The sequence below is a fragment of the Sphaeramia orbicularis genome, chromosome 1 (assembly GCF_902148855.1).
Source record: "Sphaeramia orbicularis chromosome 1, fSphaOr1.1, whole genome shotgun sequence".
In the NCBI taxonomy this organism is placed as follows: domain Eukaryota; kingdom Metazoa; phylum Chordata; class Actinopteri; order Kurtiformes; family Apogonidae; genus Sphaeramia; species Sphaeramia orbicularis.
The window spans coordinates 52,840,920-52,855,858 of record NC_043957.1 but is presented as its reverse complement, the minus strand read 5'-3'; the positions used below and the strand labels follow the sequence as shown (position 1 = coordinate 52,855,858).

Sequence of the window (14,939 nt, the reverse complement as noted above, 5' to 3'; positions counted from 1 at the left end):
CTCAGATTAAAATTGAGGGTTATTCAGTCAGAAACAAAAAAAAAACTGAAGAAAACGTAACTTCTCCAGCAAAAAGATGATGTTTTGTAGCTGTCTCTCTCAGTTATCATCACTGAAGACGTCTATGTAGTTTAACCCATAAAGACCCAGTGCTGCTTTTGTGGCAGTTCCCAAATTAATTTGCTTCTCTATTTAACCTTTCTTAAGCGGTTTGTCACCATTTATTATAATATTATCCTCTGTATTTTGTGTTTTTTTTCCCATATTTAATTTACTGATCCTGTAGGTGTTCATAAAAGCTCAGATTAAAGTTGACTGTCATAATATCAGAAACAGAGAAATATTAAGAAAACATAACTTTTCAACAAAATACACCATTAACTGAACATAAAAAGAAGTGTGTCCACCCGCTGTCATTGATCCAGCTCCATGGGTTTTATTAGTGAATCAGCGTTGTAGAAGATGACTGTGTTTCCATGGCGACTACGGAGCCTCTGAACATCCAAATGGGTCATATCTAATGACCACAAAAAGATGACAAACTGTATTTTGCACCAATTATTTACATGGACTGATAGAATGAATGGATGTACAGGGTGGGGAAGCAAAATTTACAATGAACATTTAGTTGTTTTTTCTCAGCAGGCACTACGTCAATTGTTTTGAAACCAAACATATATTGATGTCATAATCATACCTAACACTATTATCCATACCTTTTCAGAAACTTTTGCCCATATGAGTAATCAGGAAAGCAAACGTCAAAGAGTGTGTGATTTGCTGAATGCACTCGTCACACCAAAGGAGATTTCAGAAATAGTTGGAGTGTCCATAAAGACTGTTTATAATGGAAAGAAGAGAATGACTATGAGCAAAACTATTACGAGAAAGTCTGGAAGATACTATTAAAGAAGAATGGGAGAAGTTGTCACCCCAATAGTTGAGGAACACTTGCGCAAGTTTCAGGAAGCGTGTGAAGGCAGTTATTGAGAAAGAAGGAGGACACATAGAATAAAAAACATTTTCTATTATGTCAATTTTCTTGTGGCAAATTCTCATGACTTTCCATAAACTAATTGGTCATACACTGTCTTTCAATCCCTGCCTCAAAATATTGTAAAATTTGCTTCCCCACCCTGTATATCACCATCGTTTTATCTGCCAATAAGAGCTCGGTTCATGTATCCCTCTCATCTCCATCAGGGGCTGCACAGACATCCTCTGCTGTATTCTCTTCATCCTCGCCCTGCTGGGATATTTTGCAGTGGGTATTCTCGGTAAGTAAGAATACACTCTTCTCTTTTTTTGTGTGTGTGGGCAGAAAGCCAGACTTTTTCTTCATAGTATCTATTTTAAAGTTCCCTTCCTCATCTTCTCTGTGCAGCCTGGTCCCAAGGTGACCCCAGGAAAGTCATCTATCCCACAGACAGCCGGGGCCAGTTCTGTGGACAAGCTGGGACGCCTATGGAGTGAGTCACCCTGCAAAAATGAACATGATATCTGTATGAGTGTTTCTGAAAGCCGTCTGCTGGCAGATTATCTTGTGTACATTTCATATAATCATGTGGATTACTGTGATCTGAAACTGTTCATCTGGAAGCGTAGACACCTCAATTTGATAACAGTTTTATTTTACAGGAAGAAGCCTTTTCTGTTCTACTTTAACATCCTGAAATGTGCCAGCCCTTTGGTGCTGCTGGAGTTCCAGTGTCCTACCACACAGGTCTGAAAAAATATCACCTTTTCTTCTTTGTCTTTATCGTTTCCGCTTGAGACGGCTCAGCAAATGATCACGCTTGCTTGTATGCTATTGCCTCTGTTTAGTTATGTGTGGAGAAGTGTCCTGACAAACATCTCACGCTGGTCCAAGCCAAAATAAGCAACAAAGATGACCAAGAATATTACAGACAATACTGTAAGGATGGAGTGGACTTTAACAAATTGGTAAGATCATTTCATTGTCCTCAAAGTTCTTAGACTGACACAGTGTGATTACAAAATGAGCACCAACGGCTGTTTTACATGTACAGGGTTCGAACAGGTGCTGGAAATCCTTGAAAATTCTTGATTTTCAAGGTCTGAAAAGTGCTTGAATTTTAGTTTAAGTGCTTGAAAGCGCTTCCAACTTACTTACAGAGAGGTGATACATTTTGAAAAATAAAGTTTTATATCAAAAAAGAAAATTAGACTCCAAGTACATTTTTATTTATTTATTTATTTTGATACTTTATTTTTATTTGTTTTATCAACAGACAATACAACACAGATGCTAGAAACTTATTCCTAAACTTTTTCCTATTCTGAAACCTAATTGTAGATGTTTTTATTACAATGTACAGTGATAAAAAAAAAATAAAAATTTGCGAATATATGTGTTCCTGTAGATATGTGTTTTACCCCAGCGATAAGGTAAAATGATCCTTGAAAGTGCTCGAATTTGACCTTGACAAATGTGCATGAACCCTGAATGTAATTTCAGAGTCCTCCTGAGCTGCTGAAGGAGGGTTTGTGTCCTGCCATGCTGATGCAGAGTAAAGCCTGTAAGTGAGAAGCCGCCTCAAGGTCTCCTGTACTAAATCGCTCAATTTTCGCCTACACAGCGCTGCAGCTCTGTCTGTAGGTTTGTGTTTTTTAATGTGTGAAGCTGAAACATGGCACAAACAGCACCAAACAACATCATCCTCTCCTCTGTCCACAGTCACACGCCGCTGCCTTCCAGCCTTAGGAACCATGAAAGGTGGGGTGGTGGTGGTCGGCAACCAGACGACTATTAACGTCGATGGAGTCAATATTAATGCCACCGATGTGCTGGAGGCGTCCAAGTGAGTCCTTTAAACTGTATGGTAACACACACTGTACGTCTACCCAAAATGCACTTAAAAAAATCAACGCTGGTCACAAGTATGTAAAGGGACACTAAGTTATTGGGAACGTACAGTATTGGATTAGTTAAAGACTATTTTACCAAATTACATAAGATGTATAGACGTTAATACTTTCAGTCATTCATTTAATTCATTTATGTTTTCATTCCAATCTAAATGATTGGAAAGGAGCAGGATGAAGAAGATTTATAATACCTGCCCCTTTCTTAAAACATCTGCTTACATCAGATAAGTTGCTATTACAGTTATCACAGTAAACACTTTACATGACAGTCAATGAAAATAAACAAATCCAAAAATCCATAAGTACAGGGTGTCCCAAAAAAATGTATACACACTTTAAATCAGTGTTTTTCAACCTTGGGGTCGGGACTCCACATGGGGTCGCCTGGAATTCAAATGGGGTCACCTGAAATTTCTAGTAATTGATAAAAGATACAAAAAAACAAAAAAAACAAAAACGCATTAATAAAAACTATATGGTGAGTTGACAGAGACAATCCCAATACGTAAAAGACATGACAAACTGTGAAGCTGAAACTGAAGCACTGTGGTTCTGTTTGTCTTTCAAATGTTCATTGTGGTCTGTTTCAGATGTTGCAGCTCTTTCATAATTCATAGTTTGAGTTCTTGTTTGTTCAGTATTAATTGTCAGCCTTGTAAATCCAAGCTGGACTGACTGTACATATCCTGACCAAAGAAAATAAAATTCTCACTTTGTGCAGTAATCTACACCTGGATTTTCTGCATCCGTCCATAATACTACTCATTTTATAGCCTAAATGTCGTCTAAAATTGACATTTATTTGCAGTATAGTTTAGCAAACTATTACATGATCAAAGACAAATTAGTTTTAGCAAAAAAAATGTATCTGTTCTGGATGTTTTGGGTCGCCATGAATTTGTGATGTTAAAATGGGGTCACGAGCCAAAAAAGGTTGGGAACCACTGCTTTAAATAATTGTAAAGTAGCTGTTTATTAAAATTCATTTAATTTTCAAAATGTAATGGAATTTACAAACATCATTTTATTGTTTTGTCACCACCTGTTCTCAAACTGATGTCTGTTCTGGTCCAGACACTGCTGACAATGCCAAGCAATGGAATCACATAAAAAAAAAAAGTCTAGTGGTGTGAGGTCTGGTGAACGCAGGGGGTATTCAACGAAACCCCTCCATCCAATCCACCTGTTTGGCAAGTTCACCAGACCTCACACCACTAGACTTTTTTTATGGGGATACCTTAAAGACAAAGTCTACGCTATGAGACCTGCAACAGTTGCTGAACTGAGAGCAGCCATTGAACGTGAATGCACGCAAATACCAAGGGAATAGTTTGGTGATGTGTGCGATTCCATTACTTGGCATTGTCAGCAGTGTCTGGACCAGAACAGACATCAATTTGAGAACAGGCGGAGACAAAACAATAAAATGATGTTTGTAAATTCCATTACATTTTGAAAATTAAATGAATTTTAATAAACACCTACTTTGCAAATATTTAAAGTGTGTATACATTTTTTTGGTACATATTACACAAATATTACATGTTTTTATAAAGCTTGTCTATTCTCTCCTTATATAACCTCTTGAACTGAAAAATATTTGTGCAGCTCTTCTCTTCCATTGCCAAAGAATTCCACATTCTGACACCCACAACAGAAATACACATTTGTTTCACATTAATCCAAAACCTTTACTGTTTAAAATTAAACCTCCTTCTATGTTTTTCATCCTGTGATAGTAAAACAAATAATCTCTGCAAATTTGCAGGCGACAGTCCGTTTCTCGCTCTAAACACAACCAACAATATCCTTAATTCAGCTGACTCTTCAAACTTGAACAATCCTGATTTAATAAGCAACTCATTTGTATGTTCCCTGAAATTAACACTGTAAATTACTCTTATTGCTCTTTCCTGTAATAAAAACAATGGCTTTGTGTTGCTCATATGTGTGTTGCCCCATACTTCAGTACAATAACTCAAATATGGCAGAATAAGTGAACAATATAAAATTCTCTTTGCTTTATAATCTAACACATACAGTATTTTGCTTTATTTCATATTAGGGATCATGTGCACTGAGTTGTTGTACTGAGGAACTAAACCTCAACAGGGTGATTTATGTTTCTTTTTAATTGGTCGATTTGCTGCACGTTATTCCACTTATTACATAATTTGCATGAAAAGATTTGATTTATCTGTGTAATAATAGTTAGTTAATAACAGTTACAGTAGATTAATTAATAACTATGAAACTCCAGCAGAAAATTTAACATGCTGCTGCTTATTATTTGCACACCTTTCATGGAGACATAGTTTCCTACAGTCTAAGGAAAACAAACTGTAGAACATGTATCCAACGTTAATTAGTCATCCTTTGTTGCTATATGTTTCTAAAAGTCTCGGTTTTCGGGGGGTTATTACATCAAAACATACAGTTTGGTGTAAAGTAGATGTAAATGCAGCTGTATGTGTTAAAAAAAAAGTGTGTAGAGACTGAAATTTGAAATATGTTATCAGGTTTTATAAATTCAACTTTTGGATTGAACTGTTACTTTGAGGCATGTGGTTCAAATTTCTGAGTTGTCACATTGTGTGAAAGAAAACAAATACAGCTGCATGTAACAGTCAGCCACTGAGTGATAAAAACACTGCTGATTGGTGAATTGGTTAAAGACTATTTAGATCACATACTTTTGTTTTTGCTTTTACGCATTTTTAGTTTTTCTTTTTTGTTTTTACTGTCACTGGGCTTCCATAAAATGTCCATAATTCCCTTCAAGCATATAGTAATTCAAGTCTGGGTGGACATGAGACTTTTAGATTTTCCCAGTGTTTTCAGGTTTTAGGAAATCTACCACCTGATGCAGATTTTGTTTAATCTCAGGTGTTTTCAAACAGCAGTTATTTCCAGTCACTGATCAGTTTCTGTCAGATCCAACCTCGACGTGACTCTACTGTTTTTCTCGGTCTCGATGCAGAGGCTTGAAAATGTGGCTTCACTTTCCCTCAGTGGCATGAAACGATGTCATGTGGTCTGTCTTCATATTTGGTCTTTTGATTTGGAGTGAGAGGAGAGAGTAGAAGAAGGGGGATGGGAGTAGGGCTGCACGATATTGGAAAAAACTGACACTGCGATTTTTTTTTTTAACCCTGCGATATATATTGCGATATGAAAAAATAATCAGGAGGATATAATAGCTGTGTGGTGCCGACGTAAATGGTCAAGCTAATTAGTTGTGTCGCCTCTTGATGTGTCGACAGGTGTAACGCACTGTCGACACAGAACACATGTTTCAGTGTCATCCTTCTTGTAGCTGAAATAATTCCAGATAACTGACGTTGCTTTTCTTTATGGGACGAAGTCTTTGTTTTCGGTGACTTTCTCTTGTTCGTTGCTCATTTTTCAATGTCGTTACCAGCGACTCACTCCATGTGCAGGGGCGTGGTCTGCTTCAGCAAACTGATTAAGAACGATTGTGATTGGTGAATCGCATTGCACAGTGTGTGTCAGGTACCCAGGATGAAATTAGATGAGAACACATTGAGTTCATTCACTTTCTACATTGTAGGACCTGCGATGTGACTATTTCGCACATGTACATTGCGATGACGATGCTCAAACAATATATTGTGCAGCTCTAGATGGGAGTTTTTAAATTCTGCCATTTTTTTCTTCAGTTTCAACTCTCAGATTTAATTAACCTTTCATGAATTACTGTGTCGTAGTTATTTCATAGATAATGTGTAAGGGATAAAGCAGAGGAGGTTGCTCCTTATAATGAAATAAACCCAGACTTGCTTTATGTGATACTTCACATTACTATGCACTACTATAAGTTAAACTGGAGATGTCTCAGTTTTAAAGGCAGGTTTGTACTATTTCCAGGACCCTGCATGACATTATTCACTCTGCTTCTGAACATTACAACTTTCAGACTTTAAGTCCCATAAAGTCTGAAGTCTTGTGACTGGTTTAACATTTCAACCTTGGTTTTACGTAAAAGCATGATGACCACTGGGGCCGTAAAGGAGGTGTACGTTTGATCCTTTTCAGATTTTCAGTTTCATTTGGGAAATTTGTTATAGTTTTTTTTTTTTTAATGATTTTCATTGCCACTGTTCATTGAATCACCAAGAAAAGACACATAGTGATGTCCAGTCTGGTTTGTGGTTTAGACAAAGTACTGTTTGGATATAGAGACTCACCAGGTCACACATGGTGTGCTATATCAGCTGACAGCAACATACCACATCCCTTTCATAACCCACAGCACTGATTTTACGGCCTACTTAAAGACCTGTCCACTCACATTTCCTCTGCACACAGAGATTTGTTTAATACAGCACTTTATAATATTGTCCCTATTATCTGGATGCATGTTACAGTATTCATTGTATTAGGTGAATTGCAGCTCTGTCCATTAGGTTTCCAGTTTTACATAATGTCTTTAGTGATCTGAACTGATATCCTTTCTTCACAGGAAGTCAAATGTGGTTGTTGAAGCTCGTCAAGTGGCCATGAGGATCTTTGAGGATTACACTCAGTCCTGGCATTGGATACTGCTGTAAGTCTACAATCTGTACTGCTACTGCTGTAGAGCCTGTAAACATTTGTTACTGATTTAACTGGAAGCCACTATAAACACTCAGTCAGTGGACCCTTTGGGGTTTTCTAGATGCATATTGTTTTGGCTGAAATACCCGTTCTTGATATGTGAAATGCATTAAAGTAACCACAGCCAGTTGTGGGAGTAGCAAATAACTTTTCACAGAGTTATGTGAAGTCATTTGCTAATCAGAACATCAGTTATAATATCAGTGGTGTACTGAGGGGTTTCAGTCAGGGCCTTCAGTAAGAAATAGTAAACACTGCTGCTCAGGTCCTGACTAGAACCAGGAAGCATGACCATATTAGTCCTGTTCTCAGGTCTCTGCACTGGCTTCCTGTTGCTCAGAGAATAGACTTTAAAATAGCTCTACTGGTCTAGAAGTCTGTCCATGGTCTAGCACCAAAGTATACATGTAGTAGTACATGTTGGTCTCATATGAACCATCTTGGACCCAGAGAACCTCAGGGACTGGTCTTCTGCTGGTGCCCAGAGTCAGGACTAAACAGGGTGAAGCTGCGTTTCAGTTCCATGCAGCTAAACTCTGGAACAGTCTTCCTGATGACGTGAGACAGACCTGTACTCTGATAATGTTTAAGTCCAGGCTGAAAACAGCTGTGTTCAACTGTGCATAGAACAACTGAAAGGGTTCTATCTGCACTCTGCTTTTTTACTTTGTTTTAATTGATTATTATTTATGTTTTATTGATTATGTTTTAATTATTATTGTGTGTTTTTAACCTGTCTCTTTTCCATTTTTGTAAAGCACTGTGAACTGCCCTGTGTATTAATAGTGCTATACAAATAAATCTGCCTTGTCTTGCCTTAAACCTCATACACAAATCTTACACATCCCTGGTACAGCCAACGCAGCCATATACAAATAATGCACATTTTCAGACGTCGAAGTGCGTCAAACTGCACCATACTGTAGATCTTAATCAGACTCTGGCCTCTGGTCTGCTTCAGTTCTCCAACAAACTTCAGCTGTCTGTGATCTTCAGATGTAATCTAATGTCTGCCACTGATGTTGATCAGAGCCATGTGTCGGGTCAGGCTTTCCGTGGGCTTCACTTGGCCGTCCCACTGCCTGTGCAAAGATATCAGGGATTTTAGTTTGCTCTTAAGTCATAACTTTCTAACTGTGCCAGGTGTCCAGATTCACAGTGTACAAGTTCCTACTCAAACTCGTCAGCATGATGAAGTATGTGGTGGAAAAGCTCAACCAGCTTCACCCTTTTGTTGAAGACAGCGCAAACTAGCCTTTGAAAAAAACTCATTCAGTAGTTTGGTACATTTTGGGAGAATGAGTAAAACATGCAGATAATCAACTGAGATTTCCTAAAATATCTCGTATTCTTTAATTTTTGATGCTCCCTGGGACATTACAAGGTTCAAATGGCATACAAAAGCTTTTCTAGTCCGTGTTAGTGAGTCTAGTTTGGGTGTAAGGTTTCCATTTCAGTTATTTCCCTTCTGTCTCCTTAAAGCACAGGTGTCAAACATGTGACCCGGGGGCCAAAACCGGCCCGCCAAACTTTCCAATCCGGCCTGCGGGATGAATTGCCAAAGTGCAAGTTACGGCATCAAGCTCAAAAATGATATCATAATAACCTATAAATAATGACAACACCAATTTTTTCTCTTTGATTTAGAGCAAAAAACATTAAATTTTGAAAATATTTACATTAAGAAACTATTCTTTGACAATAAAATGTGAATAACCTGAACAAATATGAACAACCTGAAATGTCTAAAGAAAATTAATTGCAATTTTAACAATATTTTGCCTGTTACTACATGTTTTGTGCCTTTGTAGAGCTGATCTGCAAAGCACGTGGCCTATAAATGATTAGTCAAGGCATAATATTGATAAAATTGTACTTACATTTCTTAACAAATTTCATTTTTCAGATTATTCACATCCTTTTTGATTGGATAGTTTGTAAATGTAAATTTTGGCATAACTGAATGTTATTTTTTCCACTAAAACAATTTAGAGTTGTCATTGTTTATTGGCTGTCATGCTAATATTTTACCGGTCCGGCCCACTTCAGATTAAATTGGGCTGAATGTGGCCCCCGAAAGAAAATGAGTTTGACATCCCTGCCTTAAGGGAACCTTAAAAAAGGTGCTTTCAGTTGCTCAGCTACTAGAGCTGATGTAAAGGTGACAGCAGATGCCATTTTCTTTTCCCTTATGTTAATGTTCATACATAAGAGTTTCATGACAATAGTTAGAAGTAGCACAGGGCACGTGGCTGGGCCCAGAGTGTGTCCTGTCATTTAACATCAAAACTTGATTAAATGATGATTCTGTCGCTGTGGACCTGATGGACCCCCACTGCATATGAAGAACATAAATGATGATCACTCCAAAGCAGATGAACCAAAAGCCTTTCACTCCTTGAAATTCAACAGTATTTTACTTCTGAAATTGGAGACGATTTGAGATCTTAGTGTATAGTGTTGATTAAATTCATGCTTTTAAAACTGTTCAACTTTATTCAGTAGCAAAATAATCAAATGTAACATATAAAAACTTATTTTTATATATATATCCTGAACATCTTGAGACAAATAAAGCATTTTCTAGACTCACACATCAGGGGAAAATTGACTTTGTCTGAAGCTTGTCTCAGTAACACATTCATATGAAATTTGGCAACACAAATCTCATCTGTAGGTAAAAATGAGTTGGACAATAAAGTGATAATTACAATACATAATGTGTCTTACTGGCAAAAACATATTTAACCCTTATTTAAGGATTTTATTTCATTGGTCCAAAGCACCATTCCATTATGTTTTAAAAGCTACCACTGTCCATATTTGAACAGGTTAAAAGGCCAAACCACTTTGCTGTCGACTCTTAATGTGTCTCATGTGTCCTCCCTCTCTAGTGGTCTGGTGATTGCTATGCTTGTCAGCTTAATTTTCATCGTCCTGCTGCGGTTCTTGGCTGGCGTCATGGTCTGGGTCATGATTGTCTTAGTTATTCTGGTCATTGGATATGGTAAGTCCTGAGCCTTTTAATATCATGTATTACGTTTACTTTATGACCTGAAACATACCTGCTTTAGATTCTGCTGTAGATCTCATTGCCTTTGTATTTTCCAGGTATTTTCCACTGCTATATGGAGTTTGCTGCGCTGAAGGGAGAACCTGGAGCTGATGTGACCCTCCGTGACCTGGGCCTGCAGACAGACTTCGCCATCTACCTGCAGATCAAACAGACGTGGCTGGCTTTCAGTACGCACAGACATGCTTTCATTCTGTCACCCTCTATGTGTGCAGCAGCAGCAGCAGTAGGAGGAGTCTTTGATACATCTTGTTAATTTTTTGCTGTATTTGCTGTTTGACAGTGATCATCTTGGCTATTGTTGAGGTCATCATCATCCTGCTCCTCATCTTCCTCAGGAAGAGACTCCTGATTGCCATTGCCCTCATCAAAGAAGCCAGCCGGTCAGTGTTTACTTAGTATTTACACTCTGAAATAGTGGAATGGGATTTCTCTGCTTTATTTACTCAACTGTGCTCAACAAGTGACTATATGATTGCTGTTTTGCTCTAAGAGGGAGAGCTTTATTGTTTTTACCTCTTACACTGATACATAACTCATTGTTTTTTCTCCCATGTGAAGAGTGTCGTATGTAAATGTGTTTACATGTTGCCTTGTTTTTATTTTTAGGGCGATTGGGCATGTGATGTCATCATTGTTCTACCCACTGCTGACCTTTGCCCTCCTCGCTGTGGTCATTGCTTATTGGGCCATCACTGCAGTGTATCCTCTTACAGATATTGAACAAAGATGATCCAAACATACATGTCTCACTTTTCTTGAGTTTGTTTTTATATCTGTCCTTCTTGTATTGTTGCTTATTGCTTCGTCTTGAATTCCTTGACAGTTCTTACCAGTTTCTTGTCCACCTCTAATGAGCAGGTGTACAAAGTGTTCAACAACTCAGAGTGCGAGTTCTCACGAGAGACTTGCGATCCAAAGGTACAAATCTCTGCTGTATTTTATGTACTAGTTGAACCAGTGTTGCTGATTACCTGGATGGCATCAAATATTAAGTTCCACTTTGCTGAATGAAAAGATGTACCTTTTTTTCTTCCCCAGACGTTCAACGTCTCCAATATCTCAGCTCAGTGTCCTGATGCTGAATGCCTGTTTGCCTTTTATGGCGGTGAGACCCTCTATCACAAATACCTCATCCTGCTCCAGTTTTACAACGTTTTCCTCTTCTTCTGGTGCGCCAACTTTGTGACCGCCCTGGGGCAGGTGACTCTGGCGGGAGCTTTTGCATCATATTACTGGGCCTTTAAGAAGCCAGAGGACATCCCTGCCTACCCCATTTTCTCCTCACTGGGACGCGCCCTGAGGTAAGAGGCTGGATTTCTTATTTGGTGTCAGGTCTGTGGTCAACATTTACTTATATTAGAGGGATCAGTAAGGTGTAACTCCCCTTTACAATGACAGTAAGTCCAAACAAATCAGAGAAATTAAATACCACAGCTAGCAACACAACATTAAAAAATATTTTGACAAATAAAAATAAGATAAAAATGTCGATCATGTGCTATGAAAAAAGATAGATTATTACAGATTAATTTAAAGATTAATTATGTTTATCTTTCAAATTTTGCTACAAAAATGCAGTCTTACAAATTAAAATGCCATTTTATATAAAAGATATGTAAGTCCACATGTGAACAGTATGCACCAAAAAGTACTATAAAGCCGTAGCTGACCAAAAGTCATGTCCTTTTGATTAGAACATGTAGTGCTATTGTATTTTTGTCTAGAATATAAGATCAAGTATTTAAAAAAAAAAAAAGACGATGCTTAGTTTAGGAACAACAGAGAGGAAAAAAACTCACTGTAACATTAACTAGCGTTTAATTGTATGAGAAAACTTGCAACGATGAGCTAAATAGGGGTTTTCATTCTCCTGGCATTATCAAATTCATTCTTAAATGAGAATTTCAGAACCGGATAGACTTACAGCCAATCAGAGCACTGATCACAGACAAAGCCAACTGTGGACAGGCAGGCGTGATCCATTTTGTAGATCATGGATGTAGGCTATCTCCATCAAAAATGTTTGAAAGACAGAGTATTAACAGTTACAGTAGTGCTATGGGTGTGCTAATACTGCCCTCAAGTGGTTTAAAGAAGAACTTTGGACATAAACTAAAACTGGAGCTTAATTATTTTCACAGATGTGGATTATGTATGAATGAATATGAAAAAAGCAGTAGTAAAATGCAGTTAAAACAATTACAAGTAGAGGTTAAGAGGTGTGTGAAAGTGAGGGTATGAGAGTATTGTACATGTGAAAGGTAATGAGGGAAACTTCCCAACCACATTATTAATACCATTATTTCAGTGTGATACTGGGTTTGATTGTGTGGGATGTTTATTGGAAATGTGCTGTTTATTCAAAGTGACAGAAGTCCCACACGTTTCAACACATTATGTAAAAACAAGGGAAAGAGTTTTTGACGGCCACAGTTTGCTTCTTTTCCCTCCTCCTTCTGTTCAGGTACCACACAGGCTCCCTGGCTTTTGGCTCCCTGATCTTGTCATTGGTCCAGATCATCAGGGTCCTTCTGGAGTACCTGGACCACAAGCTGAAAGGTCACAAGATTTAACATCATCTTCGTAACCCAGTAAATGCTACATTTACAGGGTTCCTGCAGGGTCTTAAAAAGTCTTAAAAGACTTGAATTTACAAAACTCAGTTCTCAACCTTCTCAACCTTTTTTTTGGCTCGTGACCCCATTTTAACATCACACATTTCTGGCGACCCCAGACATTCAAAACGGAGACATTTTTTTGCCAAAGTTAATTTGTTTTTGATCATGTAATAGTTTGCTATACTATGTTGCAAATACATGGTAATTTTAGATGACATTTAGTCTATATAATGTATATTATTATGAATGGAGGCAGTAAATCCAGGTGTAGATTACTGCACAAAGGGAGAATTTATTTTTCTTGGTCAGGATATGTACAGTCAGTCCATCTTGGATTTACAAGGCTGACAATTAATACTGAACAAACAAGAACTCAAACTATGAATTATGAAAGAGCTGCAGCATCTGAAACTGACCACAATGAACATTTGACAGATAAACAGAACCACAGTGCTTCAGTTTCAGCTTCACAGTTTGTCATGTCTTATATAGATTAGGATTGTCTCTGTCAACTCACCATATATATTTTATTTGTAAGTTGTTGTTTTGTTTTTTTTTTGTTTTTTTATCAATTACTAGAAATTTCAGGTGACCCCACGTGGGGTCCCGACTCCAAGGTTGAAAAACACTGCTCTAAAGTAACATTAGTCTACTCGGTTCCACCTGGTCCAACCTGACAATTTATATTGAAATTAGGAACCAGTTATCACTACCTTTGCAGCCCAGGGTGAGAAATGACTAAGAACAGTGGAAATCAAGGCATTGGCGTAAATAAATACATTTTGCTAAATTCTAGGAGTCACAAAGTTTTGCCTGTTCGTCCATGAAATAGGCTGTAAAATGGGCATTAAATTCTGCTGTAAAAAGTCTTAAATTGTACGTGTAGGAACCTGTTGGAACCCTGATTTAATATGTTAAGGAAAAGCACGACTGATTTTTAAAAATAATTTCAACATGGAAATGGAATAAAAGTTGGAAATTGTTCAAACGTGGTAACACATGACACATTTTGGATGTCTCAATCCACCATGTGTGCATAGTAGCTCAGAACAGACTTCTTCTGTATTCTTTTCTTTCTTTTTTATTTAACAAGTGGCATGTAGCTTTAATGTGTATGAAAATATATTGTCATTTCAGAAAAAAAGATCAATATTTCAGTATAATGAGATACTGAGAAAATGACATTTAAACATATCTTGTCATAATATGATAATTTATTGTGTTAAATGTGAAAATGTGTCATAATAACATGATGAATGCCTATACTGGACACAAATGGGTTAAATATCACAGCAGGGGGTCATGACAGTATCTGCCATCGTGACCATGTCGTTTGCATCCTTCAGGTGCTCAGAACAAGTTTGCTAAATTCCTGCTGAGCTGCATGAAGTGTTGCTTCTGGTGTTTGGAGAAATGCATCAAATTCCTGAACAGGAACGCCTACATCATGGTGAGTTTTTGTCGTGGGATATAGCTGCTGGGAAAAAAAGGATGAGTGGGGGTCAGCTGTTGTAGTAACTGTGATGTCGATGATGTTTTTCACACAGATTGCCATCTATGGAAAAAGTTTCTGTACATCAGCTCGAGATGCCTTCTTCCTTCTCATGCGTAACATTATCAGGTGCGATTTCAAGGCACATATTACTGCAGTATTTCTTACATTTAACATTCATTTCATTCATTCATTTTATTTGAAAAAAAATTAAAAAGTGTGTACGAGGAACTAATGTCAGAGTAAA

At 37.6% G+C, this 14,939-nt stretch overlaps 1 protein-coding gene across 3 annotated transcripts in view; it reads left to right on the top strand.

Annotated features, from left to right (window-relative positions):
* The window catches only part of LOC115426942 (choline transporter-like protein 2), a 36,648-nt gene that overhangs the window by 16,446 nt on the left and 5,263 nt on the right, over positions 1-14,939 (top strand). For all 3 annotated transcript variants that reach the window (XM_030145247.1, XM_030145228.1, XM_030145237.1), the window contains exons 3-18: positions 1,204-1,277; positions 1,385-1,469; positions 1,639-1,723; positions 1,825-1,944; positions 2,480-2,540; positions 2,699-2,822; positions 7,373-7,456; positions 10,401-10,513; positions 10,618-10,749; positions 10,863-10,962; positions 11,189-11,281; positions 11,416-11,500; positions 11,621-11,883; positions 13,047-13,141; positions 14,547-14,650; positions 14,748-14,821. In XM_030145247.1, the coding sequence (XP_030001107.1) occupies positions 1,204-1,277; positions 1,385-1,469; positions 1,639-1,723; positions 1,825-1,944; positions 2,480-2,540; positions 2,699-2,822; positions 7,373-7,456; positions 10,401-10,513; positions 10,618-10,749; positions 10,863-10,962; positions 11,189-11,281; positions 11,416-11,500; positions 11,621-11,883; positions 13,047-13,141; positions 14,547-14,650; positions 14,748-14,821 (1,692 nt within the window). The remainder of the gene's footprint in view (positions 1-1,203; positions 1,278-1,384; positions 1,470-1,638; positions 1,724-1,824; positions 1,945-2,479; positions 2,541-2,698; positions 2,823-7,372; positions 7,457-10,400; positions 10,514-10,617; positions 10,750-10,862; positions 10,963-11,188; positions 11,282-11,415; positions 11,501-11,620; positions 11,884-13,046; positions 13,142-14,546; positions 14,651-14,747; positions 14,822-14,939) is intronic.